Source organism: Molothrus aeneus, unplaced genomic scaffold, assembly GCF_037042795.1.
Source record: "Molothrus aeneus isolate 106 unplaced genomic scaffold, BPBGC_Maene_1.0 scaffold_30, whole genome shotgun sequence".
Lineage (NCBI taxonomy): Eukaryota > Metazoa > Chordata > Aves > Passeriformes > Icteridae > Molothrus > Molothrus aeneus.
This window is the reverse complement of record NW_027098964.1, coordinates 1,886,833-1,914,612: the sequence shown is the minus strand read 5'-3', so window position 1 is coordinate 1,914,612 and position 27,780 is coordinate 1,886,833. Positions and strand designations below refer to the sequence as shown.

Genomic DNA, 27,780 nt, shown 5'->3' with positions numbered 1-27,780 from the left:
ACATTGTGGGGGCTTGCGGACGGGGGATTTGGGGACATTGGGGATGGGAGGACACGGGGGACATTTGGGGGCTTTGGGGACATTGAGGGAGCTTTGGGGACATTGGGGACTTTGGGGGGATTTGGGGACATTTGGGGACATTCGGGGACCAGGGCAGCACCGGGGACAGGGAGGGACATTGGGGACACCGGGGATGGGACAAAGCCTGACCCGAGGGGACATTGGGGACGCCGGGGAGGGGACACCAAGCCGGGGGTGTCCCTGTCCCTGTCCCCATCCATGTCCCCTCCCACAGGCCCCGCCCAGCCCCTCCCTGTCCCCGAGCCTTGGGGACAGGTGGTGACGTCGCTGCTGCAGTCGCTGGGGACGCCTTGGGGACAGGAGGGGACCCGGCCCCAGGGCTTGGGGACGTGGCTGCGGCCACACCCGGGACGTCCCCAAGCGCCACCGAGGGGGCCCTGGGGACACCCCCGAGCCCCGGGCGGAGCCTGGGGACGTCCCCAAGGAGTGGCCGCGTGTCCCCAAGAGGAGGGGACAACGACGGGGACACGGCCGCAGGTGCCACCTATGGGGCAGGGGACAGCAATGGGGACACGGCCCCAAGTGCCACCTACGGGACAAGGGATGCGTCCCCAAGTGCCACCCCTGCCTGTCCTGGGACAGGGGACAGGTCCCCAAGTGCCACCTATGGGACAGGGGACAGCGGGGACCGGTCCCCAAGACGACGGGACAGGTCCCCAAGTGCCACCTATGGGACAAGGGACACGTCCCCAAGCGCCACCCCTGCCTGTCCCGGGACCGGGGACAGTGGGGACACGTCCCCAAGGGGAGGGGACGCGTCCCCAGGGCCACCCCCCCCGGCAGGGGTGGGCGAGGGCGGCGCCGCTCGGCGACATCGGGAGTCGCGACACGTCCGGGGACAGCGGGGACAGCGGCAGCCGCGGTGAGGGGACAGCCGGGGACAGCCGGGGACAGCCGGGGACAGCCGGGGACAGTCGGGGACGCGGGGAGGGGACCCTCCTGTGCCCAGCGCTGTCCCTTTCCGTGTCCCCTCCGCAGGTTGGGGACACTCGGAGGAGCAGCGGCGGCCGCTGTAGAGCCGGGGGTGTCGCCGTGTCACTGTCGCCGTGTCACTGTCACTGTCCCTGTGGCACTGTCACTGTCACTGTGGCACTGTCACTGTCACTGTCCCTGTGTCACTGTCCCCGCGTCCGCCTGGTGCCACCTGGTCCCTGTTCCCGATGTCCCCGCCCTGTTCCCGATGTCCCCTCCCTGTCCCCCTGTCCCCATTCCGATGTCCCCTCCCTTTCCCCAATGTCCCTGTCCCCAATGTCCCCTCCCTGTCCTTAATGTCCCCAATGTCCCCAATGTCCCCGATGTCCCCTCCCTGTCCCCCTGTCCTCATTCCGATGTCCCCTCCCTGTCCCCAATGTCCCTGTCCCCAATGTCCCCTCCCCTTCCCGATGTCCCCTCCCTGTCCCCAATGTCCCCAATAAAGGTGAAGCAGCACCGGCCCCGTCCTCGTCCCTTGCGGGGACAGCGCCAGGAGAGGGGACAGGGGGGTGGTGGCACCTGGTGGCTTTGACTGGGGACATCGCGGGGGGACACACAGGGCGGTGGTGGCACCTCCTGGGGACATTCATTGGTGTTGGGGACATCGGTGGCACTTCCTGGGACATTCATTGGTGTTGGGGACATCGGTGGCACCTCCTGGGGACACCCCCGGGCCCGGCGGTGACGTCACGGCGAGCGCCGTTGCCATGGTGACGGGGGGGGGGGGACACACACACAAAAAATCGCCCCCAAATCACCCCCCCAAAAAAAAAAAAAAACACGGGGAAAACGCCCCCAAAAATCGCCCAGAAACCGGACAAGAAAACCCCAAAAGTGCCGGGAAATCGCCCCAAAATTCGCCCCAGAATCGCCCCAAAATTCGCCCCAAAATTGCCCCAAAATTCGCCCCAAATCCCTCGGAAATTGCCCCGAAAATCTCCCCAAATCCGCCCCAAAATTGCACAAAAATCTCCTCAAAATCTCCCCCAAATCGCCCCAAAATTCGCCCCAAAATTTGCCCCAGAATTCGCCCCGAAATCGCCCCGAAATCGCCCCGAAATTCGCCCCAAATCCCTCGGAAATCGCCCCGAAAATCTCCCCAAATTCTCCCCAAATCCGCCCCAAAATTGCACAAAAACCTCCTCAAAATCTCCCCCAAATCGCCCCAAAATTTGCCCCAAAACTGCTCCAAAATCGCCCCAGAATTGCACAAAAATCTCCCCAAAATCTGCCCAAAATTGTCCCAAATTCGCCCCAGAATCTCATTCAGGACAATTTTTGGGGTTATTTCAACCATTTTCGGACACTTTTAAGCCGTTTTTGGGCCATTTCAGGCATTTTCGGGCACATTTAGGACACATTTAGGACTTTTTTTGGGATATTTAAGACATTTTCAGGACATTTAAGCCATTTTCAGGCACATTTAGGACACTTTTTGGGGCCATTCAAGCCATTTTTGGGCACATTTAAGGCATTTCCGGGGTATTTTAGGGCCGTTTCAGGCATTTTCGGGCATTCTCACGACATTTTTTGGGTCATTTTAAGTCATTTTTGGGCACACTTCGGGCATTTTGGGGTCATTTTAAGCCATTTTCGGGGCCATTGAAGCCATTTTTGAGGACATTTCGGGCATTTTCAGGGCCATTTTAAGCCATTTTTGGGCACATTTCTGTCATTTTTGGGGTCATTTAAGCCATTTTGGGGCACATTTCGGGCATTTTCGGGGCCATTGAAGCCATTTTTGGGCACATTTCAGGCATTTTGGGGTCATTTTAAGCCATTTTCGGGCACGTTTCAGGCATTTTCGGGGCAATTTAAGCCATTTTTGGGTCATTTCAGGCATTTTTGGGCACATTTCGGGCATTTTTATGTCATTTTAAGCCATTTTTGGGTCATTTCAGGCATTTTTGGGCACATTTCGGGCATTTTTATGTCATTTTAAGCCATTTTTGGGTCATTTCAGGCATTTTTGGGCACATTTCGGGCATTTTCGGGGTCATTTTAAACCATTTTTGGGCACATTTCGGGCATTTTTGGGCACATTTCGGGCATTTTTATGTCAATTTAAGCCATTTTTGGGCACATTTTGGGCATTTTTGGGTCATTTTAAGCCATTTTTGGGTACGTCCAAGCTGCGTTTCGGGACATTTTCGACGTTTCCGTCCCCCCCCCCCCGTCCGTCTGTCCGTCCGTCCCCTCGGGCACGGCCTTGACCCCCCCCCCCCCTCCCCTCCCCCCCCTCATCCGTCACTTCCCGGACACCGCGGGGGGGGGGGAGGGGGGGGGAGGGGGGGGGAAAGGTTTTGTAACCCCCCCCACCCCCCCCCAGGACAGACGGACACAGGGACGGACGCAGGGACGGACACACGGACACCGCAGGGACGGACGGACATGGCCGGGGCTGTCCTGGCGCTGCTGCTGCTGCTGCCGCCCCCGGCCCTCGGTCCGTGAGTGACCCCCGGGACACCCCCAAAAAACCCCGAACACCCCAAAAGGGACCCCAAACACCCCCAAAGGGGGACCCCAAAACTGCCCCAAAGGGGGACCCCAAAACTGCCCCATAGCGACCCCAAAACTCCCACAGGGGGACCCCAAACACCCCCACAGGGACCCCAAATCTGCCCCATAGCGACCCCAAAACCTCCACAGGGACCCCAAACACTCCCAGGGACCCCAAAACCCCCAAAGGGTCCCCAAACACTCCCAGGGACCCCAAACACCCCCAAACCTGCCCCAGAGACCCCAAATCTGCCCCATAGCGACCCTAACCCACCCCAGGGACCCCTGAGACCCACCCAGGGACCCCAAATCTGCCCCAAGGACCCCAAAACTCCCACAGGGACCCCAAACACGCCCCCCAAGAGACCCCCAAGGAGCCCACAGGGACCCCAAATCTGCCCCACAGGGACCCCAAATCTGCCCCATAGCGACCCCAAAACTCCCCCAGGGACCCAAATCTGCCCCAAGGGGACCCCTGAGACCCACCCAGGGACCCCAAACACCCCCAAACCTGCCCCAAGGACCCCAAAACTCCCCCAGGGACCCCAAATTCCCCCCACAGAGACCCCCAGGGATCTCCCCATAGACCCCTGGGACCCCCCCAAAACCCCTCAGGACCCCCCCAGATCCTCTCAGCACCTTCCCCAAACCCCTCAGGACCTCCCCAAAATCGCCCCCAAATCCACCCCAAACCCTCTCAGGACCCCCCAGAACCCCTCAGGACCCTCCAAAATTCCCCTCAAAATCCCCCAGGACCACCCCCCCCCAAACCCCCCAGAACTCCTCAGGACCCCTCAAAATCATCCCCAAAACCCCTCAGGACCCCCTCAGACCCCCCCAAATCCCCCCCAAACCCCTCAGGACCCCCTCAGACCCCCCCAAATCCCCCCCAAACCCCTCAGGACCCCCCCAAATCCCCCCCAAATCTCCCCCAAACCCCCCAAAAATCCCCCAGGACCCCTCCCCTAATTCCCCCCTCCCCTCCCCTCCCCCCCCAGGCACCCCCTCGGCGCCGCCCCTCCCCCCGCGCTGTGACCCCGCCCTGGCCCCGATCGCGGGGGGCCGGGCGGAGCTGGGGGGGGGAGGGGCGGTGCTGCTCTACCGCTGCCCCCCCGGCACCGCCCCCTCCCCCACCGCCCTGCGCCGCTGCGGCCCCGACGGCGCCTGGGAGCCCCTGCCCGGGGGGGGAGGGGCGGGACCCCCCCGCTGCCAAGGTGGGCATGGGGGGGAGGGGGTGGGGGGGGGGGAGGGTCCTGGGGGGGTTCGGGGGGGGTTTGGGGGGGGTTTGGGGGAGTTTTGAGGGGGTTTTGGGGGGGTCCTGAAGGGGTTTTGGGGGGGTTTGAGGGGGCTCTGGGGGGGGTTTTGGGGGGGTCCTGAGGGGTTCTGGGGGTCCTGAGGGGTTTTGGGGGGGGGTTGGGGGGAATTGGGGGGTCCTGAGGGGTTTTGGGGGGGTCCTGAGGGGGTTTGGGGGGGGTTTGGGGGGGTCCTGAGGGGTTTTGGGGGGGGTTGGGGGGAATTGGGGCGTCCTGAGGGGTTTTGGGGGTCCTGAGGGGGTTTGGGGGGGGGGTTTGGGGGCGGTTTTGGGGGGTTGGGGGGGTTTGGGGGGGGGTCCTGAGGGGTTTTGGGGGGATTTTGGGGGGTCCTGGGTGGGTTTGGAGGGAACTGGGGGGAATTGGGGGGTCCTGAAGGGGTTTTTGGGGGGATTTTGGGGGGATTTTGGGGGGGGTCTCGGGGATTTTGGGGGGGTTTGGGGGGAATTGGGGGGGATTTTTGGGGTTTATTTTAGGGGAGTCTCGGGGGAGGTTTTGGGGGGTTTTTGGGTGTTTTTTGGGTTTTTTTTGTGGGGGGAATTTTTGATTTTGTTTCGGGGATTCCCGGTGGGGTTTTTTTTGGGTGGATATTTTCGGGGGGGGTCCTGCAGCCTCTCCCACCCCCCAAATTTTCCCCCAATTTCCCCCCAATTTCCCCCAATTTCCCCAATTCCCCCCCAAATTCCCCCCAATTTCCCCCAAATTCCCCCCAATTCCTCCCAAATTCCCCCCAATTCCCCCCCAATTTCCCCCATATTTCCCCCAAATTGCCCCTAATTTCCCCCAATTTCCCCAAATTCCCCCCAATTTCCCCCAAATTTCCCCCAATTCCCCCCAAATTTCCCCCAAATTCCCCAAATTTCCCCCAAATTCCCCCAGTTTCCCAAATTCCCCCAAATTTCCCCACATTTCCCCCCAATTTCCCCCAAATTTCCTCCCAAATTCCCCCAAATTCCCCCAAATTCCCCCAAATCCCCCCAAATTCCCCCAATTCCCCCCAAATCCCCCAATCCCCCCAATTCCCCCCAAATTCCCCCAAATTTCCCCCAATTTCCCCCCAATTCCCCCCAAATCCCCCAATCCCCCCAAATCCCCCCAATTCCCCCCAAATCCCCCAATCCCCCCAAATCCCCCCAAATCCCCCCAATTCCCCTAATTCCCCCAAATCCCCCCAATTCCCCCAAATCCCCCAATCCCCCCAATTCCCCCCAATTCCCCCAAACCCCCCAAATCCCCCCAATTCCCCCAATCCCCCCAAATCCCCCCAAATCCCCCCAATTCCCCCCAATTCCCCCCAATCCCCCCAATTCCCCCAATTCCCCCAATCCCCCAAATCCCCCAATCCCCCCAATATCCCCCCTCTCCCAGCCGTGTGGTGCCCGGGCCCCGTGGAGTTCGAGCACGGTTGGTTCTTCCCGCGGGGGGGGCGCCACCCCCCGGGCTCGGTGCTGCGCTACGGCTGCGAGGGGGGGTTCGAGCTGCGGGGCCCCCCCGAGCGGCGCTGCGGGAGCGGGGGGGCGCTGGGAGGGGCCCGACCCCGTCTGCGACGATGGATGTAAGGGGGGGGGGCGTTTGGGGGGGTTTGGGGGGGTCCTGATGGGGTTTGGGGGGGTCCTGATGGGGTTTGGGGGGCGCTGGGAGGGGCCCGACCCCGTCTGCGGACGATGGATGTAAGGGGGGGGGGGCGTTGGGGGGGGCCTGGGGGGGATTGGGGGGCATTGGGGTGGTTTGGGGGGGTTTGGGGGGTTTGGGGGGGTTTGGGGGGCATTGGGGGGGGTTCACATGGTTTTGAGCTGGTTTTCGGGTGATTTTGAGGTGATTTTGGGCTGGTGTTAGGCTGGTTTTGGGGGTGATTTTGGGCTGGTTTTTGGGCTGATTTTGGGCTGATTTGAGCCGTTTTTGGGCTGATTTTGAGCCGTTTTTGGCTGGTTTTTGGGCTGATTTTGAGCCGTTTTTGGGCTGGTTTTTGGGCTGATTTTGAGCCGTTTTTGGGCTGATTTTGAGCCGTTTTTGGGGTGGTTTTTGGGTTTTTTGGGCTATTTCCGGGCGGTTTTCGGCAGGTTTTGGGCTGATTTTGAGCTGGTTTTGGGGCTGGTTTTTGGGCTATTTCCGGGCGGTTTTCGGGCAGGTTTTGGGCTGATTTTGAGCCGTTTTTGGGCTGGTTTTTGGGCTGATTTTGAGCCGTTTTTGGGCTGTTTTTGGGGGTTTTTTGGGCTATTTCCGTGCGGTTTTTCGCCTCTTTTCTGTCCTTTCCCTGACCCCCGTGCCCGCTCCCCAGCCGGTGACTGCCCGGCCCCGGCCGTGCCCCCGGGCGGGACCATGGAGGGCTCCCGGGCCCGCTTCTCCGTGGAGGGCGTGGTTCGGTTCCGCTGCCGCCCGGGGCTCGTGCTCGTGGGCTCGGCCGAGCGCCGCTGCCTCGAGGGGGGGGCGTGGAGCGGCACCGAGCCCCGGTGCCGAGGTGAGGGGGGGCCGGGGGTCCTGAGGGGTCTTGGGGGGTCCCAAGGGGGCCCAAGGGGGGTCCTGAGTGGGGCCCAAGGGGTCCTGAGTGGGGCCCAAGGGGTCCTGGGGGGGGTCCTGGGGGGTTCTGGGGGGTCCTGGGGGTTCTGGGGGGGGTTGGGGGTCCTGGAGCGGCACCGAGCCCCGGTGCCGAGGTGAGGGGGGGGCCCGGGGGGTCCCAAGGGGGGTCCTGGGTGGGTCCCAAGGGGTCCTGGGTTGGTCCAGGGGGGTCCCAAGGGGTCCCAAGGGGTCCTGGGTGGGTCCCAAGGGGGGTCCTGAGTGGGGCCCAAGGGGTCCTGGGGGTCCTGGGGGTCCCAAGGGGTCCTGGGTTGGTCCTGGGTGGGTCCCAAGGGGTCCTGGGGGGTCCTGAGGGGTTCTGGGTGTTCCTGAGGGGGTCCCGGTGGTTTTGGGGGGCTCCAGGGGGGTCCCGCAGGTGACCCCGGTGTCGCCCCCAGACCCAAATTCCTTCGACACCCCCGAGGAGGCGGCCGAGGCCTTCCTGGCGTCCCTGACCCAAACCGTGGAGGTGGCCGAGGCCAACCGGAGCCAGGGTGGGGTCCTGGGGGGCTTTGGGGGGGCTTTGGGGGGGGCCCGGGGGCTTTGGGGGGGCTTTGGGGGGTCCTGGGGGGCTTTGGGGGGCCCGGGGGGCTTTGGGGGGGCCGGGGGGGTCTCGGGGCTCTGATGGGTCCCAGGGGGGGCCTGGGGTGGTTTTTGGGGGGGTTTTGGGGTGGTTTTTGGGGGGTTTTGGGGGGGTTTTTGGGCTATTTTTGGGGTGGTTTTGTCAATTTTTGGGGTGATTTTGGGCTGGTTTTTGAGTGGTTTTGGGCTAGTTTGGGGCTGATTTTTGGGTGATTTTTGCGGGGGCTTTGGGCTGATTTTGGGCTGGTTTTGGGCTGATTTGGGGCTGATTTTGGGGTGGTTTTGGGGTGGATTTTGGACTGTTTTTGGGGTGATTTTAGGCTGGTTTTGGGCTGGTTTTGGGGCTGGTTTTTGAGTGGTTTTGGGGTGGTTTGGAGCTGATTTTTGGGCTCTTTTTGCGGGGGGGTTTGGGGTGATTTTGGGCTGGTTTTGGGCTGATTTGGGGCTGATTTTGGGGTGTTTTGGGGTGGTTATTGGAGTGGTTATTGGACTGTTTTTGGGGTGATTTTGGGGTGATTTTGGGCTTGTTTTGGGCTGGTTTTTGGGGTGTTTTTGGGGTGGTCTTGGGGTGTTTTTGGGGTGGTTTGGGGCTGAATTTGGGGTAGTTTTTGGGTGGTTTTTGGAATTTGGTTTTTGGGGTGTCTTGGGGTGATTTTGGGGTGGTTGTTGGAGTGGGCTCTGATGGGGTCTCAGGGGGTTCTGATGGGGTCCCTGTGGCCCTGACGGGGTCCCGGGGGTCCCGGGGGGCTCTGATGGAGTCCCAGGGGTCTCGGGGGCTCTGATGGGGTCCCGGGGGTCTCGGGGGGCTCTGACGGGGTCCCAGGGCTCTGACGGGGTCCCGGGGGTCCTGACGGGGTCCCGGGGGTCCCGGGGGGCTCTCAGAGGCCACGAGCAAGCGCCGGATCCGCCTGGACGGGGCCGGGGCCCTGAACGTGTTCCTGGTGCTGGACGCCTCGCGCAGCGTGGAGGAGCCGGACTACGAGAGCGCCCGCAGCGCCCTGGGCGAGCTGGTGGAGAAGGTGCGGGCACGGAAACGGCCCAAAACACCCCAAAAACACCCCAAAAACACCCTAAAATACCCCAAAAACACCCTAAAAACACCCCAAAACACCCAGAAATATGCCAAAAACACCCTAAAAACACCCTAAAAACACCCCAAAACACCCCAAAAACACCCTAAAAACACCCAGAAATACCCCAAAAACACCCTAAAAACACCACAAAACACCCCAAAAACACCCTAAAAACACCCAGAAATACCCCAAAAACACCCTAAAAACACCCTAAAAACACCCCAAAACACCCCAAAAACACACTAAAAACACTCAGAAATACCCCAAAACACCCTAAAAACACCACAAAATACCCCAAAAACACCCTAAAAACGCCCAAAATACCCCAAACCCTAAAACCACCCCCAAAACACCCCAAAATACCCAGAAATACCCCAAAACCACCCCAAAATACCCCAAAACACCCAGAAACACCCCAAAACCACCCCAAAACAGCCAAAAATACCCTCTGGAACCCCATAAATCCCCTTTAAACCCCATAAATCCCCTCTGAGACCCCACAGATCCCATTTAGACTCCCCCAAAAAATCCCATTTTAACCCCAAAAAAATCCCATTTTAAACCCCATAAACCCCCTTTAAACCCCACAAAATCCCCTTCAACCCCCATAAACCCCCTCTAAACCCCATAAATCCCATTTAAACCCCATAAACCCCCTCTGAGACTCACAAACCCCATTTAGAGTCCCCCAAAAATCCCCTTTAAACCCCACAAAATCCCATTTAAACCCCATAAAATCCCCTCTAAAACCCCATAAGTCTCCTTTAAACCCCACAAACCCCCCCTGACCCCACAACTGCCCCCCAGATCGCCAGCTTTGGGGCCGTGCCCCACTATGGGGTGGTGACGTTCGGCTCCGAGCCCCGCGTGGTCCTGAGCCCCACGGACCCGAGCTCGAGCGACGCGGCCGCGGTGCGGGAACGGCTCCGGGGGATGAGCCTGGAAGGTGGGGACGGGGTTTGGGGGGGTTTTGGGGGTTTTTTGGGGTTTTGGGGGTTTTTGGGGTTTGGGATTGGGGTTTGGGATTGAGGGATTTGGGGTTTGGGGTTTGGGGGATTTGGGGTTTGGGAACGGCTCCGGGGGATGAGCCTGGAAGGTGGGGACGGGGTTTGGGGGTTTGGGATTTTTGGGGTTTTTTTTGGGGTTTTTTTGGGGTTTTTTTGGGGTTTTTGGGGTTTGGGATTGAGGGATTTGGAAATTGGGGTTTGGGGGATTTGGGGTTTGGAATTGGGGAATTTGGGGTCCCAGGAACGGCTCCGGGCCATGAGCCTGGAAGGTGGGGATGGGATTTGGGGTTTTTGGGGTTTTTTTGGGGTTTTTTTTGGGGTCTTTGGGGTTTGGGATTGAGGGATTTGGGATTTGGGGTTTGGGGGATTTGGGGGTTGGGGTGCCAGGAATGGGTGCGGGAACGGCTCAAGGGGATGAACCTGGAAGGTGAGAATGGGATTTGGGGTTTTGGGGGTTTTTTGGGGTTTTTGGGGTTTGGTTTTGGGGTTTTTTTGGGTTTGGGATTGAGGGGATTTGGGAATTGGGGTTTGGGGGATTTGGGGTTTGGGGGATTTTGGGGTTTGGAATTGGGGAATTTGGGGTCCTGGGAAAGGCTCAAGGGGATGAGCCTGGAAGGTGGGGAAGGATTTGGGGTTTTGGGGTTTTTGGGTTTTTGGGGTTTGGTTTTGGGGTTTGGGATTGAGGGATTTGGGATTTGGGGTTTGGAATTGGGAAATTTGGGGCCCCAGGAACAACTCTGGGGAATGAGACTGGAAGGTGGGGAAGGATTTGGGGTTTTTTGGGGTTTTTTGGGTTTTTGGGGTCTTTTTTGGGGTTTCTATGAATTCTCTGCGATCTCCCCCGGGTTTTTTTGGGATTTTTGGGGTTTCTATGAATTCTCTTCTCTTTCCCCCGGGTTTTTTTGGCATTTTCGGGATTTTTGGGGTCCCCCTTTGCCCCCAGAGCACTCCCAGGCCCCGGGCACCAACCTGGCGGGGGCCCTGCGCGCCGTGTACGCGCTGCTGGTGCAGCAGGAGCGGGCGGAGCGGCTGCGGGGGCTGCGGCCGGCGCCGGTCACCAACAGCACCCGGCACGTCATCGTCATCATGAGCGACGGTGGGAGCCCAAAAACCGCCCTGGGACCCCCAAAAACAGCCCTGGGACCCCAAAAAACCCCAAAAACCACCCCCAAAAACCCCAAAATCCACCCCTGGAACCCCCAAAACCCCCCCCGGTCACCAACAGCACCCGGCACGTCATCGTCATCATGAGCGACGGTGGGGCCAAAAAACCAACCTGGGACCCCAAAAAACAGCCCTGGGACCCCAAAAAACCCCAAAAACCACCCCCCAAAACCCCAAAAACCACCCCCGGAACCCCCAAAACCACCCCCAGAACCCCCCAAAACCCCAAAATCCACCCCTGGAACCCCAAAAATCTCCCTGGGATCCCCAAAATCCCTCTGAAACCACCCCAGGACCCCCCCAGATCCCCCAAACCCCTCTGGAACCCCCAAATTCCCCTTGGGACCCCCCCAAATCCCCCCCAGGATGCCCCAAATTCCCCCAGGACCCACCTGGGACTCCCAAATCCCCCCTGGAACCCCCAAAATCCCCCCCGGGATCCCCCAAATTCCCCCTGGAACCCCCAGATCCCCCCTGGACCCCCCCAAATTCCCCCTGGAACCCCCAAATTCCACCAGATCCCACCTGGGACTCCCAAATTCCCCTTGGGCCGCCCCCAAACCCCTCTGGACCCCCCGAAACCCCCCCTGAGCCCCCCAGGACCCCCCCAATCCTCCCCAAATCCTCTCTGGGACCCCCAAATCCCCCCTGAGCCCCCCAGGACCCCCCCAAATCCCCCCCAGGATCCCCCAGATCCCCCCTGGAACCCCCAAATTCCCCCCCGGGACCCCCCCAGTCCTCCCCAAATCCCCTCTGGACCCCCCAAATCCCCCCCAAATCCCCCCAATCCCCCCCTGAGCCCCCCCTGAGCCCCCCCTGTGCCCCCCAGGCCGTGCCAACATGGGGGGGTCCCCGGTGCCCGCCCTGCAGCAGATCCGGGAACTGCTGAGCATCGGGAGAGACCCCCGGGACCCCCGCGAGGAGTTCCTGGGTGGGACCGGGGGGGTTGGGGGGGTTTGGGGGGGATTTGGGGGGTCCTGGGGGGATTTGGGGGGAATTGGGGGGATTTGGGGGGGATTTGGGGGGTCCTGGGAGGGACTGGGGGGGATTTGGGGGAAATTTGGGGGGCGTTGGGGGCATTTGGGGGATCCTGGGGGGGCCTGGAGGAGTTTGGGGGGGATTTGGGGGGTCCTGGGGGAATTTGGGGGGTCCTGGGGTGGTTTGGGGGGGATTTGGGGGATCCAGGGGATTTGGGGGGGATTTGGGGGGGTCCTGGGTGGGGCCTGGGGGGATTTGGAGGGGATTTGGGGGATCCTGGGTGATTTTGGGGGGATTTGGGGGGGATTTTGGGGGGTCCCGGGGGAATTTAGGATATTTTGGGCTGGTTCTGGGGTGTTTTGGGGCTGTTTGGGTTTTGAGGTGTTTTCGGGCTGTTCTGGGGCTGTTTTTTGAGGTGTTTCGGGCTGGTTTTGGGGTTGCTTTTGGGGCTGTTTTGGGGGCTGATTTTGGGGTGTTCTCGGGCTGTTTTTGGGGCTGGTTTCAGGCTGTTTTTGGGGTGTTTTGGGCAGTTTTTGGGGCTGTTTTTGGGGCTGTTTTTGGGGTGTTCTCAGGCTGTTTTTGGGGCTGGTTTTTGGGGTGTTTCGGGCCAGATTTGAGGTGTTTTGGGGCTGGTTTTTTTGGGCTGGTTTCGGGCCAGTTTTGAGGTGTTTTTTGGGCCAGTTTTGAGGTGTTTTGGGCCTGGTTCTGGGGCTGTTTTGGGGCTGTTTTTTGGGCTGGTTTTGGGGTGTTTTTGGGGTTGGTTTTGGGGTTGGTTTCAGGTTGGTTTTGGGGCTGTTTTTTGGGGTGTTTCAGGCCAGTTTTGAGGTGTTTTTTGGGCTGTTTTTGGGCTGTTTTTGGGGGCTGTTTTGGGGCTGTTTTCAGGCCGGTTTTGAGGTGTTTTTGGGCTGTTTTTGGGCCTGGTTTTGTGGCAGTTTTTTGGGGTGTTTGGGGCTGTTTTTTGGGGTGTTTCGGGCCGGTTTTGAGGTGTTTTTGGGTTGTTTTTTGGGGTGTTTTGGGGCTGTTTTTGGGGCTGTTTTTTGGGGTGTTTTGGGGCTGTTTTGGGGCTGTTTTTTGGGCTGTTTTTGGGGTGTTTTGGGGCTGTTTTGGGGCTGGTTTCAGGCCGGTTTTGAGGTGTTTTTTGGACTGTTTTTTGGGGTGTTTGGGGCTGTTTTTTGGGGTGTTTCGGGCCGGTTTTGAGGTGTTTTTTGGGCTGTTTTTTGGGGTGTTTTGGGGCTGTTTTGGGGCTGTTTTTTGGGGTGTTTCGGGCCGGTTTTGAGGCGTTTTTGGGGCTGCCCTGACCCCCTCTCCCCCTCCCCAGACGTTTACACCTTCGGGCTGGGCTTGGACCAGGACCAAACTCTGCTGAACGACCTGGCCTCGAAAAAGAACGGGGAGACGCACACGTTCTCCCTGAGGCACATCAAGGACCTGGAGAGGGTGTTCCACAGCATGATCGGTACCTGGGACCCCAAAAACACCCCAAAAACCCCAAAAAACCACCCCAGAAACACCAAAAAACCAAAAAAACACCCCAGAAACACCAAAAAACCCCCAGAAACACCCCAAAAACATCAAAAACCACCCCAGAAACACCAAAGAAACCACCCAAAAGCCGCCCCAAAAATCCCACAAAACCACCCCAAAAAAACCCCAAAACAATCCAAAAATCCGCCCCCAAAAAACCCCAAAATCCACCCCACAAAACCCACAAAAACCACCCCAAATCCGCCCCAAAAACCCCCAAAAAACCCCTCAAATTACCCCAAAACCCCCCCAGAAAAATCCCCCCAAAAATCCCCAAAACTTCCAGAAACCCCCAAAACCCCCAAAAAAAGCCTCAAATCCCCTAAAAAACTCCTAAAAAAAATCCCCAAAAAACCCCCCAAAAATCCCCGAAAATCCCCGAAACTTCCAGAAAACCCAGAAAACCCCAAAATGCCCCAAATCCCCTAAAGACCCCCCCAAAAAAACCCCAAAAAAACCCCAAAAAAACCCCAAAAATCCCCGAAAGTTCCAGAAAACCCCAAAAGCCCCAAAATGCCCCAAATCCCCGCAGACGAGAGCTCCACGCTGGGGCTGTGCGGGGTGAGCCCAAAAACCCCAAAATGCCCCAAATCCCCTAAACCCCCCCCAAAAAAAACCCCAAAAAACCCCAAAAAAACCCCAAAAATCCCCGAAAGTCCCCAAAAATCCCCAAAAGTTCCAGAAAACCCCAAAAACCCCCAAAATGCCCCAAATCCCCGCAGACGAGAGCTCCACGCTGGGGCTGTGCGGGGTCAGCCTCGAGTTCAAGCCCGACGAGGAGCGGCCCCAAAACCCCCGGGAGCAAAACCCCTGGGAGGTGACGGTGACGGTGACGGTGAGAGGGGACACACCTGGGGACAGCTGGGGAGACAGCTGGGACACACCTGGGACACACCTGGGACACACCTGGGGTACCTGGGGACACACCTGGGGAGACACCTGGGGAGACAGCTGGGGTACACCTGGGATACCTGGGGAGACACCTGGGACACACCTGGGGTACCTGGGGACACACCTGGGGAGACACCTGGGGAGACAGCTGGGATACACCTGGGATACCTGGGGAGACACCTGGGACACACCTGGGGAGACACCTGGGGTACCTGGGGACACACCTGGGGAGACACCTGGGGACAGCTGGGATACACCTGGGGTACCTGGGGACACACCTGGGGACACACCTGGGGACACACCTGGGGAGACAGCTGGGGACAGCTGGGGACACACCTGGGGAGACACCTGGGGACAGCTGGGACACACCTGGGGAGACAGCTGGGGAGACAGCTGGGACACACCTGGGATACCTGGGGAGACACCTGGGACACACCTGGGGTACCTGGGGACACACCTGGGGAGACACCTGGGGAGACAGCTGGGGACAGCTGGGGACACACCTGGGCTGTACCTGGGCACCCCTGGGCACCCCTGGGCACACCTGGGCACACCTGGGCTGTACCTGGGCACACCTGGGCACCCCTGGGCACCCCTGGGCTGTACCTGGGCACCCCTGGGCACCCCTGGGCACACCTGGGCTGTACCTGGGCACACCTGGGCACCCCTGGGCACACCTGGGCTGTACCTGGGCACCCCTGGGCACCCCTGGGCACACCTGGGCACCCCTGGGCACACCTGGGCTGTACCTGGGCACACCTGGGCACACCTGGGCACACCTGGGCTGTACCTGGGCACCCCTGGGCACACCTGGGCACCCCTGGGCTGTACCTGGGCACACCTGGGCACCCCTGGGCTGTACCTGGGCACACCTGGGCTGTACCTGGGCACACCTGGGCACACCTGGGCGCGTTTCCCCGTTGCAGAGGGCGGGGCACGGCACCGAGCGCTGCCAGGGCTCCCTGGTGTCCCCGTACTTTGTGCTGACGGCGGCGCATTGCTTCACCTCCGAGGACCAGGCCACCGCCATCACCGTGGACATTGGTGGGGACACCTGGGACACACCTGGGGACAGCTGGGACACACCTGGGACACACCTGGGACACACCTGGGGACAGCTGGGACACACCTGGGGACACACCTGTGGGGGCTGGGGACACACCTGGGGACACACCTGGGACACACCTGGGACACACCTGGGACACCTGAGACACACCTGGGACACACCTGGGGGGGCTGGGGACACCTGGGGACAGCTGGGACACACCTGGGGATGTCCCTGAATGGGCTGGGGACATTTGGGATACCTGGGGGGTACCTGGGGACACCTGGGGCACCGCCCATTGCTACAGCTCCAGGGATGGGCCCAACTCCATTGGCGTGGACATCGGGCAAGGGAGGATACCTGGGGACACCTGGGGACACACCTGGGAGGGCTAGGGACACCTGGGGGGGGGACCCTGGGGACAGCCCTGAATGTCCTGGGGACACCTGGGATACCTGAGGACACCTGGGGACACACCCGGGGACACACCTGGGATACCTGGGGACACACCTGGGGGGGCTGGGGACCCTGGGGACATCCCTTGAATGTCCTGGGGACACCTGGGATACCTGGGGACACCTGGGGATGTCCCTGAGTGGGCTGGGGACACCTGGGGGGGGGGGCACCTGCACCCCGAGTTCAGCCCCGGGGGGGATTTGAGGGAATTTGGGGGATCCTGGGGGGTGTTTGGGGTTCCAAGGGGTGCTTTGGGGGTCCCTTGGTGTGGTTTGGGGGCGTTTGAGGGATCCTGGGGGGGCTTTGGGGTCTCAGGGTGTTTTTGGGGACCCCCCCAGGCCCGCGGGAGCACCGGGGGGTGCGGGGGCTGTTCCTGCACCCCGAGTTCAGCCCCGGCTCCCGCCGGGACCGCGGCGTCCCCGAGTTCTACGACTTCGACGTGGCCCTGGTGCAGCTGGACGGGGAAGTGAGGCCCAGCAGCACCCACCGGTGAGGGGCTGGGGCGCTGGGGGGGCCTGGGGGGGCCTGGGGGGTCCTGGGGGGGGCCTGGGGGAGATTTGGGGGAGATTTGGGGGGGTCCTGGGGGGATTTGAGGGGATTTGGGGGGTTTTGGGGGGGTTTTGGGGGGTCCTGAGGGGGTTTTGGGGGGGTCCCTGGGGGTGTCCCTGGGTGGATTTGAGGGGATTTGGGGGCTCTTGGGTGGGGCCTGGGGGCTTTGAGGGAGATTTGAGGGTCCTGGGGGGGTTGGGGGGCATTTTGGGGAGATTTGGGGGGGGTCCTGGGTGGATTTGGAGGGGATTTGGGGGGTCCCGGGGGGGTTTTGGGGTGCTGACCCCCCCCCTTTCCCGTGTCTCCCCCAGCCCCATTTGCATCCCCTGCACCGAGGGCGCCGCGCGGGCGCTGAGGCTGCCGGAGAGGAGCTCCTGCGAGGACCAGCGTGAGACACCCCGGGACCCCCAAATCCACCCCAAATCCACCCCCGGGACCCCCAAATCCACCCCCAAATCCACCCCGGGACCCCCAAATCCACCCCCAAATCATCCCGGGGACCCCCAAATCCACCCCGGGACCCCCCAAATCCACCCCCAGATCCCCCCCGGGACCCCCAAATCCACCCCGGGACCCCCAAATCCCACCCAGGATCCCCCAAATCCACACAGGGACACCCCTGAGACCCCCCAAATCCACCCCGGGACCCCCAAATCCACCCAGGGACCCCCAAATCGACCCCGGGATTCCCCAGATCCACCCAGAGACACCCCCGGGACCCCCACATCCACACAGGGACCCCCAAATCCACACGGGGAACCTCAAATCCCCCCCGGGACCTCCAGGACCCCCTGGGACCCCCCAAATCCCCCCAGGGACCCCCTGGGAGCCAAACAGGGCCCCCCCCAAACCCCCCCAAAACCATCCCAAGACCCCCCCCACTGCCCTGTGACCCCTGGCTGCCCCCCAGGCCGGCTGCTGCTGCCCCCCAAGAACGTCGAGGCGTTTTTCCTGCACCCGCCCAGCCCCGAGAAGCTGCAGCGCCAGAGGGTCCTGCTCAAGCTGGGCGACCAGGTCTGTCCGTCTGTCCCTCACTCCGTGTCCGTCTGTCCCTCCCTCCGTGTCCGTCTGTCCCTCTCCGTGTCCGTCTGTCCCTCCTGTGTCTGTTTGTCCCCTCCCGTGTCCGTCTGTCCCCCCACTGTGTCCGTCTGTCCCTCACTCCGTGTCCGTCTGTCCCTCCCCACCGTGTCCGTCTGTCCCTCCCTGTGTCTGTCTGTCCCTCCTGTGTCTGTTTGTCCCCTCCCGTGTCCGTCTGTCCCTCCTGTGTCTGTTTGTCCCCTCCCGTGTCCGTCTGTCCCTCACTCCGTGTCCGTCTGTCCCCCCACTGTGTCCGTCTGTCCCTACCGTGTCCGTCTGTCCCTTCCCGTGTCCGTCATCTCCCATGTCCATCTGTCCCGTGTCCGTTTGTCCCCCACCCCGTGTCCGTCACCCGCTCATGTCCCTGTGCCCCCTCCCGTGGCCCTCACTGTCCCCCTGTCTGTCCCCAATGTCCCCAATGCCCCCAGTGCCCCCAGTGTCCCCCCAATGTCCCCAATGTCCCCTGTCTGTCCCCAGTGTCCCCCATGTCCCCAGCGTCCCCTCAATGTCCCCTCAGTGTCCCCAATGTCCCCAATGTCCCCAGTGTCCCCAACGCCCCCCATGTCCCCAGCGTCCCCTCAATGTCCCCTCAGTGTCCCCAATGTCCCCTGTCTGTCCCCAGTGTCCCCAATGTCCCCAGCGTCCCCTCAATGTCCCCTCAGTGTCCCCAGTGTCCCCAGTGTCCCCAATGTCCCCCCACTGTCCCCAGCGGGGTCCGTGTGAGGCCGACGCTCTCCGTGCCGCCCCCTACGCCAACGTCACCTCCCTGGACGACGTCGTCACCCCCCGGTTCCTGTGCTCGGGGGGCCACGAGCCCCAGGTGGACCCCAACGCCTGCCCCGGTACGTGCGCACCAGTACGGACCAGTACGGACCAGTATAAACCAGTATGGACCAGTATAAACCCATACAGACCAGTACAGACCAGTACGGACCAGTATAAACCAGTACAAACCAGTACGGACCAGTATAAACCAGTACAAACCAGTACAGACCAGTAGGAACCAGTATGAACCCATACAAACCAGTACAAACCAGTACAGACCAGTATGAACCAGTACAGGCAGGTAGGAACCCATACAAACCAGTACGGACCAGTACAAACCAGTATAGATCAGTACAAATCAGTACAAACCAGTATGAACCAGTCCCTCCCAGTTTGATCCCAGTCCCTCCCAGTCCCTCCCAGTTTGATCCCAGTTTCCCCCCACAGGTGACTCCGGTGGCCCCGTCGTCGTCACCTGGGGGAAGCGACATTTCCAGGTGAGGGGGGACTGGGACGGGAACTGGGGGGCACTGGGGGGAACTGGGGACACTGGGATGGGAATTTGGGGGGCACTGGGGGGAACTGGGGGCACTGGGAGGCACTGGGGACACTGGGATGGGAATTTGGGGGGCACTGGGGGGAACTGGGGACACTGGGATGGGAATTTGGGGGGCACTGGGGGGAACTGGGGGCACTGGGAGGCACTGGGGACACTGGGATGGGAATTTGGGGGGCACTGGGGGGAACTGGGGGGACACCGGGACAAACTGCTGGTCCCAGGTGTGGGTGGGGCTGACCCCTGGGTGACCCCGGGTGGGCGTGGTCAGCTCAGGTGTGGTTCCTGTGACCCCTGGGTGACCCTGGGTGGGCGTGGTCAGCCGGGGCGTGGTCATTGACCCCTGGGTGACCCTGGGTGGGCGTGTCCCTGTGTCCCCAGGTGGGCGTGGTCAGCTGGGGCGTGGTCCCGGTCTGTAAGGAGCGCCCCGCCCGCGCCCCCGCCCACGCCCGCGATTTCCACATCAACGTCTTCGAGGTTCTGCCCTGGCTGAGGGAGCGGCTGCGCGACGAGGACCTGGGGTTCCTGTCCTAGGACACCTGGGGACACCTGGGGACACACCTGGGACACCTGGGGACACCTGGGGACAGCTGGGACACACCTGGGACACCTGGGGACACCTGGGGTTCCTGTCCTAGGACACCTGGGGACACCTGGGGACACACCTGGGGACACACCTGGGACACCTGAGGACACACCTGGGGTTCCTGTCCTAGGACACCTGGGGACACCTGGGGACACCTGGGACACCTGGGGTACCTGGGGTTCCTGTCCTAGGACACCTGGGGACACACCTGGGACACCTGGGCACACCTGGGCACACCTGGGACACCTGGGCACACCTGGGACACCTGGGGACACACCTGGGGCACCTGGGCACAGCTGAGGTTCCTGTCCTGAGGGCACCTGGGACACCTGGGGACACCTGGGGGCACCTGGGGCTCCTGTCCTGGGGGCACCTGGATCCACCTGGGGGCGTCCTGGAACTGTCCTGGACACACCTGGGGACACCTGGAACTACCCTGGAAACACTTGGGGACACCTGGGCACACCTGGGATCCAACTGGAGGCACCTGGAGCCATCCTGGGCAGACCTGGGCGGATCCCAAACACATCCCAGCTGTCCCTTTCCCCCAGGTGACAATAAAGGTGTCCCTGCCTCCCCCCAGGTGACAATAAAGGTGTCCCTGTCCCCGCAGGTGACAATAAAGGTGTCCCTTTCCCCCAGGTGACAATAAAGTGTCCCTGTCCCCCCAGGTGACAATAAAGGTGTCCCTGTCCCCCAGGTGACAATAACGGTGTCCCTTTTCCCTCAGGTGACAATAAAGGTGTCCCTGTCCCTCCCCAGGTGACAATAAACCTTGTCCTTTTTCACACCAGGTGACAATAAAGGTGTCCCTGTCCCTCCCCAGGTGACAATAAAGGTGTCCCTTTCACACCAGGTGACAATAAAGTGTCCCTGCCCCCCCCCAGGTGACAATAAAGGTGTCCCTGTCCCCCCAGGTGACAATAAACGTTGTCCTTTTTCACACCAGGTGACAATAAAGGTGTCCCTTTCCCCCAGGTGACAATAAAGGTGTCCCTTTCACACCAGGTGACAATAAAGTGTCCCTGCCCCCCCCCAGGTGACAATAAAGGTGTCCCTTTCACACCAGGTGACAATAAAGGTGTCTTTGTTCTGCCAGGTGACAATAAAGGCGTCCCTGCCCCCCCCAGGTGACAATGACCACAGGTGCCAGCCCCAGATGGCAGCGACAGCGTCCGTCTGTCTGTCTGTCCTTTATTGTCCAACAAACAGGCCCGTGACAGTGTCCGTGCGTTTGTCCGTGTGTCCGTGTGTCCGTCACTGCCCCCCAAACAGCCCCAGATGACAGTGACAGTGTCCGTGTGTGTGTCCATGTGTCCGTCCATCACTGTCCCCTGAACAGGCCCGTGACAGTGTCTGTCTGTCTGTGTGTCCATGTGTCCGTGTGTCTGTCCATCTGTCACTGCCTCCCGAACAGCCCTAGATGACAGTGACAGTGTCTGTGTGTCCGTGTCTCCGTGTGTCTGTGTGTCTGTCCGTGTGTCCGTGTGTCTGTCCGTGTGTCCATATGTCCGTGTGTCCATGTGTCCATGTGTCTGTCCATCTGTCACTGCCCCCCGAACAGCCCCAGATGACAGTGAGTGACAGTGTCCGTGTGTCTGTCCGTGTGTCTGTGTGTCTGTCCGTGTGTCTGTCCGTGTGTCCGTGTGTCCGTCCGTCACTGCCCCCCGAACAGGTCCTCGTTGTAAACCACCTGCGAGCGCTTGTCCCGGTGCGAGCCCTTGGCGCTGTTCTTCACCGCTGGGGGGGGGCACGGGGGGGGTCAGGGGGACCCCTGGGACCCCCCCAGGACCCCCCAAATCCCCCCAGGCCCCCCCAGGGACCCTCAGAGCCCCCCAGAACCCCCCCAGCCCCCTTGAGTCACCCAGGGACCCCCAGAGCCCCCCCAGACTCACCCAGGACCCCCCAAATCCCCTCAGGCTCACCCAGGGACCCCCAGATCCCCCCCAGATCCGCCCAGACTCACCCAGGGACCCCCAGATCCCCCCGGGCCCCCCCAGACTCACCCAGGGACCCCCCAAATCCCCCCAGACTCACCCAGGACCCCCCAAATCCACCCAGACTCACCCAGGACCCCCCAAATCCACCCAGACTCACCCAGGGACCCCCAGGGACCCCCCAGATCCCCCCAGCCCCCCCCCAGGACCCCCCAGGCTCACCCAGGGACCCCCAGGACCCCCCAGATCCCCCCAGGACCCCCCCAGGACCCCCAGATGCCCCCGGCTCACCCAGGGAGCCCCAGAGGGATTTGCCGGTGGCCGCGTCCAGCAGCGGCTGCTTGCGGGCGATGCTGACCTTGAGCTGCACGTCCTGGACCACGGCCCCGTTCAGCTGGGGGGCAGGAAACGGCACGGATCAGAGCCCAAAAGAGCACAGATCACACCCCAAAACAGCACAGATCAGAGCCCAGAACAGCACAGATCAGAGCACAGAACAGCACAGATCAGAGCACAGATCAGCACAGATCGCACCCCAAAACAGCACAGATCAGAGCCCAGATCAGCACAGATCAGAGCACAGATCAGCACAGATCAGAGCCCAGAACAGCACAGATCACACCCCAAAAGAGCACAGATCACACCCCAAAACAGCACAGATCAGAGCACAGATCAGCACAGATCAGAGCACAGATCAGCACAGATCACAGCCCAGAACAGCACAGATCAGAGGCAGAATCGGGCAAAAATCGGCCAAAAATCAGAGCCAAAAATCGGCCAAAAACCAGCACAAATCAGAGGCAGAAATCAGCACAGATCACAGCCCAGAACAGCACAGATCAGAGGCAGAATCGGCCAAAAATCAGCACAAATCAGAGGCAAACCCCACCCAAACCAGCCCAAACCCCACCCGAGCCCCACCCGAGCCCCACCCGAGCCCCACCCTAAGCCACTCCAACCCCCCGGAGCCCCCCGAGCCCCCAGCCCCACCTCGGCCATGGCCTGGTCGGCCGATTCCATCTTCTCAAAGGTGACAAAGGCGCAGCTGGGGACAGACGGACACGGGGGTGGGGCCACGGCAGGACACGCCCACGCACGGCATGGCCGCGCCCACAGCGGCAGCACCGCCCACTTTGGCCACGCCCACCAAGCTGCACCTCACCTGCGGCCCCACCCAAGTTTAGCTCCACCCCAACCCTGCCCCACCCCATTTAGCTCCGCCCACATGTGACACCGCCCACTTTAGCTCCTCCCATTAGTGACCACACCCACACTTAGCTCCACCCCAACCATGCCCCACCCAATTTAGCTCCTCCCACATGTGACACGGCCCACTTTAGCTCCTCCCATTAGTGACCACACCCAAGTTTAGCTCCACCCCAACCATGCCCCACCCCATTTAGCTCCTCCCACATGCGACCCCACCCATTTTAGCCCCTCCCATTAGTAACTACACCCACATTTAGCTCCACCCATGCTCATAACTCCACCCACTTAGCCCCACCCATTTTAGCACCACCCCACCCAATGCCCCACCCACTTGTGGGGCGTGTCCATGGAGAGGTCGATGATGTCATCCACGGCCCCGCCCACCCAAAGCCACGCCCGCAGCCCCACCCACTTGCGGGGCGTGTCCATGGAGAGGTCGATGATGTCATCCACGGCCCCGCCCACCCAAAGCCACGCCCCCAGCCCCACCCACTTGCAGGGCGTGTCCATGGAGAGGTTGATGATGTCACCCGTGACCTCGCCCCCAAAGCCACGCCCCCAGTCCCACCCACTTGTGGGGCGTGTCCATGGAGAGGTCGGTGATGTCACCTGTGACCCCGCCCGCCCAAAGCCACGCCCCCAGCCCCACCCACTTGCGGGGCGTGTCCATGGAGAGGTCGATGATGGCGCCGAAGGGGCCGAAGGCTCCGCGCAGCAGCTCCGGGCTCAGCTCGGCCCCGTGCACGTACAGAGTGTTCCCCTTGCGGGGGGGGCGGCGCTCGGGGAACGAGTCCGACCCTGGGGGGGGGAGATGGGGAGAGACCCCCGGGGATGGGGAGGGGGCACGGGGTTGGGAGAGACCCCTGGGAATGGGGAGAGACCCCCGGGGATGGGGACCCCCACCCAAAAACAGGGAGAGACCCCCGGGATTGGGGAGAGATCCCTGGGAATGGGGAGGGGGCACAGGGTGGGGAGAGACCCCCGGGGATGGGGAGAGACCCCTGGGATTGGGGAGGGACCCCCGGGATGGGGGACATGGAACAGGGACAGACCCCCAGGATTGGGGACCCCCACCCAAAACCAGGGACAGACCCCCCCGAGCCCCCCCCAGCACCCCAATGTTCACCCCCTCCCCCCAGTACAGCCCCCCCCGGACCCCCCAAGCACCCCCAGACCCCCCCCAATAGGTTTTAAGACCCTCCCATTTTAACCCCTCATATTCCAGAAGACTCTCAGGACCCCTCCCCATTTCAGGGGAGCCCCCTCCCCATTTTAACCCCTCGTACTCCGGAAGGCGCCCTCGCTGCGCTCCCAGGGTTTCAGGACCCCTCCCATATTTCAGGACCCCTCCCCATTTTAACCCCTCGTACTCCGGAAGGCGCCCTCGCTGCGCTCCCAGGGTTTCAGGACCCCTCCCATATTTCAGGACCCCTCCCCGTGTTTAACCCCTCGTACTCCGGAAGGCGCCCTCGCTGCGCTCCCGCCGCTCCTCGGCCTCGGGCTCGGGCTCCCAGTCCAGGCGCCGCTCCCCCCGCTCGGGGGGCTCCCCCCGCGCCCCCCCCTCGGGCTCCCGCAGCCGCTCGCTGGCGCTGACAAAGCTGGGGGGGGCGCGGGGGGGTCAGGGGGACCCCAAAACCCCGGGGAGACCCCAAAACCCCGGGGGAGACCCCAAAGCACCGGGGGAATCCCAGACCTGCAATGGGGGGGGGGGGTCCTAAAGCACCGGGGAGACCCCAAAACCCCAGAGGAGAGCCCCAAAGCCCTGGGGGGACCCCAGACCCACAAAGGGGGACCCCAAAGCCCTTGGGGGAACCCAGACCCACAAAGGGGGACCCCAAAGCCCTGGGGGGACCCCAGACCCACAAAGGGGGACCCCAAAGCCCTTGGGGGAACCCAGACCCACAAAGGGGGACCCCAAAGCCCTTGGGGGAACCCAGACCCACAAAGGGGGACCCCAAAGCCCTGGGGGGACCCCAGACCCACAAAGGGGGACCCCAAAACCCCAGGAGGGACTCCAAAGCCCACCTGGGGGGAACCCAGACCCACAAATGGGGACCCCAAAACCCCACACGAGGGCACCCCAGCCCCACACGGGCGGACCCCAGCCCCACACGGGGGGTCCCACCCACCTCTCATAGAGCGATTTCCTCTGGGGCCGGCGCGACTGTGGGGGGGGGACAGCGTTATTGGGGGGGGGTCCCGGCCTCGGGGCTCCCCCCAATCAAAGGGGGGGCTCCCCCCAGCCCCCTCCCCACTTTGGGGTCGGTACCTCCTGGGAGTCGTCGTCGGCCGAGACGCTGCGCTGGAAGGGCTGGAAGGTGGGGGTGGGGCCCTTCTCGGGGTCCTGGGGGAGGCACGGGGGTGAGGGGGGGTCCCCAATGCCCCCCCCGAGGGTCTCGGGGGGTCTGAGAGGGGCTTGGGGGGGATGGGAGGGGGATTCTGGGAGGGGATCCCAAAATCCTGAGGCAGTGGGAAAGGTCTGGGGGGTTCCCAGGGGGGTTTTGGGGGTCCCAGGAAGGTTTAAGGGGGTCCCAGGGGGGTTTTGGGGGGGGGGGGTGCCAGGAACGTTTATGGGGGTCCCAGGGGGGTTTTAGGGGGTCCCAGGATGGTCCTGGGTGTCCCAGGGGGGGTTTTCATGGGTTCTCAGAAGGGTTTGGGGGTCCTGGAGGGTTTATGGGGGTCCCAGGGGGGTTTTGGGGGGTCCCAGGGGTGTTTTGAGGGTCCCAGGAAGGTTTTTGGGGGTTCTCAGAAGGGTCCTGGAGGGTTTTGGGGGTCCCAGGAGGGGTTTTCATGGGTTCTCAGAAGAGTTTGGGGGTCCCAGGGGAGTTTTGGGGGTTCTCAGAAGGGTTTGGGGGTCCTGGAGGGTTTATGGGGGTCCCAGGGGTGTTTTGGGGGTCCCAGGAAGGTTTAAGGGGGTCCCAGGAAGGTTTATGGGGGTCCCAGGAAGGTTTTTGGGGGTCCCAGGAAGGTTTTTGGGGGTTCTCAGAAGGGTCCTGGAGGGTTTTGCGAGTCCCAAAGGGGGTTGGGGGGGTCCCAGGGGGGTTTTGGGAGGGGTCCCAGGATGGTTTTGGGGGTTGTCAGAAGAGTTTTGGGGGTCCCAGGAGTCCCAGGGGGGTTTTGGGGGTCCCAGTGAGGATTTTGAGTTCCGGGCCGATCCCAGGGGTCCTGAGCAGATCCCGGGGCTCTGGGGGAGATCCTGAGGATTTTGGGGGGGGGGGGGGGGGTCCCATTGCCCCCCATCCCCATTTCGGGGGGGGGGGTCCCACCTTGAGCTTGCCCTCGAGGGTCCTGGAGCGTTTGAACCCCGAGTTTTTGTTCTCGGCCTTGATGGCGCTGATGGCGCCGGACTTGACCAAGAGCTTGGCCTGCTCGGTGGCCGTGGCCGTGTCCAGGGGGGGCTGGTCCGACATGGCTGGGGGGGGTCACAAAGGGGGGGTCACCATCACCATGGGGGGGTCATTATGGGGGTCACTATGGGGGTCACAACGGGGGGGTCACAATGGGGGGGTTACAATGGGGGGGGTCATTATGGGGGGGTCACCATCACTACGGGGGGGTCGCTATGGGGGGGTTACAACGGGGGGGTCACCATGGGGGGGTCATTATGGAGGGCTCACTATGGGGGGGTCATTATGGGGGGGGTTACAATGGGGGGGGTCATTATGGGGGGGTCATTATGGGGGGGCCACAATAGGGGGGTCATTATGGGGGGTCATTATGGGGGGGTTACAATGGGGGGGGTCACCATCACTATGGGGAGGTCATTTTGGGGGGGTCACCATCAGCATGAGGGGGTCACAGTGAGGGGGGGGGTCACAAAGGGGGGGGCCATAATGGGGGCATCACCATCACCTTGGGGAGGTCATTTTGGGGGGGTCGCCATCACTATGGGGGGGTCACAACGGGGAGGTCACTGTCACTATGGGGGGGTCACTATGTGGGGGTCACAATGGTGGGGGGACAGTGAAGGGGTCATCAAGGGGGGGTCATTATGAGGGGTCACCATGGGGAAGATGACCATGGGGGGGTCACTATGGGGGGGGTCACCATCACCCTGGGGGGGTCATCATGGGGGGGGTCACAGCCCAAAGCCCCCTCCCCACAGGCCAAAGCACAGAATCCCCCCCCCCCCCTTTCCCAGAGACCCCTCCCCAAAAAGGGATCTCAGTGATTCAGGGTTATGGAAAAGGGGGGGGGGTCTCTACCTGGCCCCCTCCCCATTTTCCCCCCCAAGCCCCCTCCCCATTTTTCTCACATCGTTTGATGCCCCCCTGGGCGCTGCCCCCCCCCGAGCTCTGCTGCTTCTTCAGCGCCAGCAGCGCCTTTTTCTGGGGGGGGGGACACAAAAAATGGGGGTCAGGGGAGGTGAGACCCCCCCGCAGGGCACCCCCAGCCTCAAAACCCCACTCAAATCCACAAAAATACCCCCAAATCCCACTAAAATCCCCCCAAATTTCCTCTAAATCCCCGCAAAACTCCCCAGGATCCCACCAGGCCTCCCCCAAAATCCCAAATCCCACTAAAATCCCCCCAAAGTCCTCCCCAAATCCCCCAAATCCCCCCAAAACCCTTCAAACCCCAAAAACTCCCCCAAACGCTCCCAGATCTCCCCGAAAATCCCAAATCCCCCCTGAAATCCCCCTAGAATCCCCCAAAGCCCCCAAATCTCCCCAAATCCCCACAAAATCTCCCGAACTCCCCCGAATTTTCCCCCAAAATCCTCTTCCCGCCCCGCCCCTCACTTTCTTCCTCAGCTTCGCGAATCGCTTCTGCAGCGCCTCCTCCTCATCGGTCAGGCCGGGCGGCAGCGTCAGCATGGCGGGGACACCGAAAGTGACACCGGGGGCAGCACCGGGCGGGTCCTGGGGGGATTTGAGGGAATTTTGGGGGTCCCCGCGCGGTTTCCTTGGCAACGCCGCGGGTTCAAGGCGGAAGCGAGCGGCGCCTTCCCACAGTGCACCGCGCG

At 61.9% G+C, this 27,780-nt stretch overlaps 2 protein-coding genes across 2 annotated transcripts; one reads left to right on the top strand and one right to left on the bottom strand.

The window, feature by feature from the left end:
- The first annotated feature begins 3,444 nt into the window (after positions 1-3,444).
- Positions 3,445-20,733, top strand: CFB (complement factor B). Its single transcript, XM_066570852.1, has 18 exons — positions 3,445-3,496; positions 4,551-4,786; positions 6,231-6,417; positions 7,141-7,320; positions 7,814-7,909; positions 8,880-9,016; positions 9,878-10,016; positions 11,021-11,173; positions 12,071-12,172; positions 13,538-13,675; positions 14,466-14,578; positions 15,561-15,678; positions 16,474-16,624; positions 16,996-17,072; positions 17,595-17,698; positions 18,471-18,603; positions 18,974-19,023; positions 19,464-20,733. Exons 1-18 carry the CDS (start codon positions 3,445-3,447, stop codon positions 19,614-19,616), a joined length of 2,319 nt encoding a protein of 772 aa, XP_066426949.1. The 3' UTR covers positions 19,617-20,733.
- A 95-nt stretch (positions 20,734-20,828) lies between these two features.
- Positions 20,829-27,754, bottom strand: NELFE (negative elongation factor complex member E). Its single transcript, XM_066570719.1, has 10 exons — positions 27,557-27,754; positions 27,070-27,142; positions 26,081-26,226; positions 25,084-25,158; positions 24,944-24,978; positions 24,270-24,412; positions 23,468-23,612; positions 22,596-22,650; positions 21,897-21,999; positions 20,829-21,408 (listed from the first exon to the last, which is right to left on the bottom strand). Exons 1-10 carry the CDS (start codon positions 27,629-27,631, stop codon positions 21,326-21,328), a joined length of 933 nt encoding a protein of 310 aa, XP_066426816.1. The 5' UTR covers positions 27,632-27,754; the 3' UTR covers positions 20,829-21,325.
- Positions 27,755-27,780: the final 26 nt, after the last annotated feature.

Coding starts and splice junctions, on each gene's coding strand:
- CFB (XM_066570852.1), top strand. CDS start 3,445: ATGGCCGGGGCTGTCCTGGCGCTGCTGCTGCTGCTGCCGCCCCCGGCC. Junction 7,910..8,879: donor CGAGGCCAACCGGAGCCAGG/GTGGGGTCCTGG, acceptor GGGGGCTCTCAG/AGGCCACGAGCAAGCGCCGG. Junction 13,676..14,465: donor GGTGTTCCACAGCATGATCG/GTACCTGGGACC, acceptor AAATCCCCGCAG/ACGAGAGCTCCACGCTGGGG.
- NELFE (XM_066570719.1), bottom strand. CDS start 27,631: ATGCTGACGCTGCCGCCCGGCCTGACCGATGAGGAGGAGGCGCTGCAG. Junction 27,143..27,556: donor TCGCGAAGCTGAGGAAGAAA/GTGAGGGGCGGG, acceptor CCCCCCCCCCAG/AAAAAGGCGCTGCTGGCGCT. Junction 21,409..21,896: donor ATCCCTCTGGGGCTCCCTGG/GTGAGCCGGGGG, acceptor GCCCCCCCCCAG/CGGTGAAGAACAGCGCCAAG.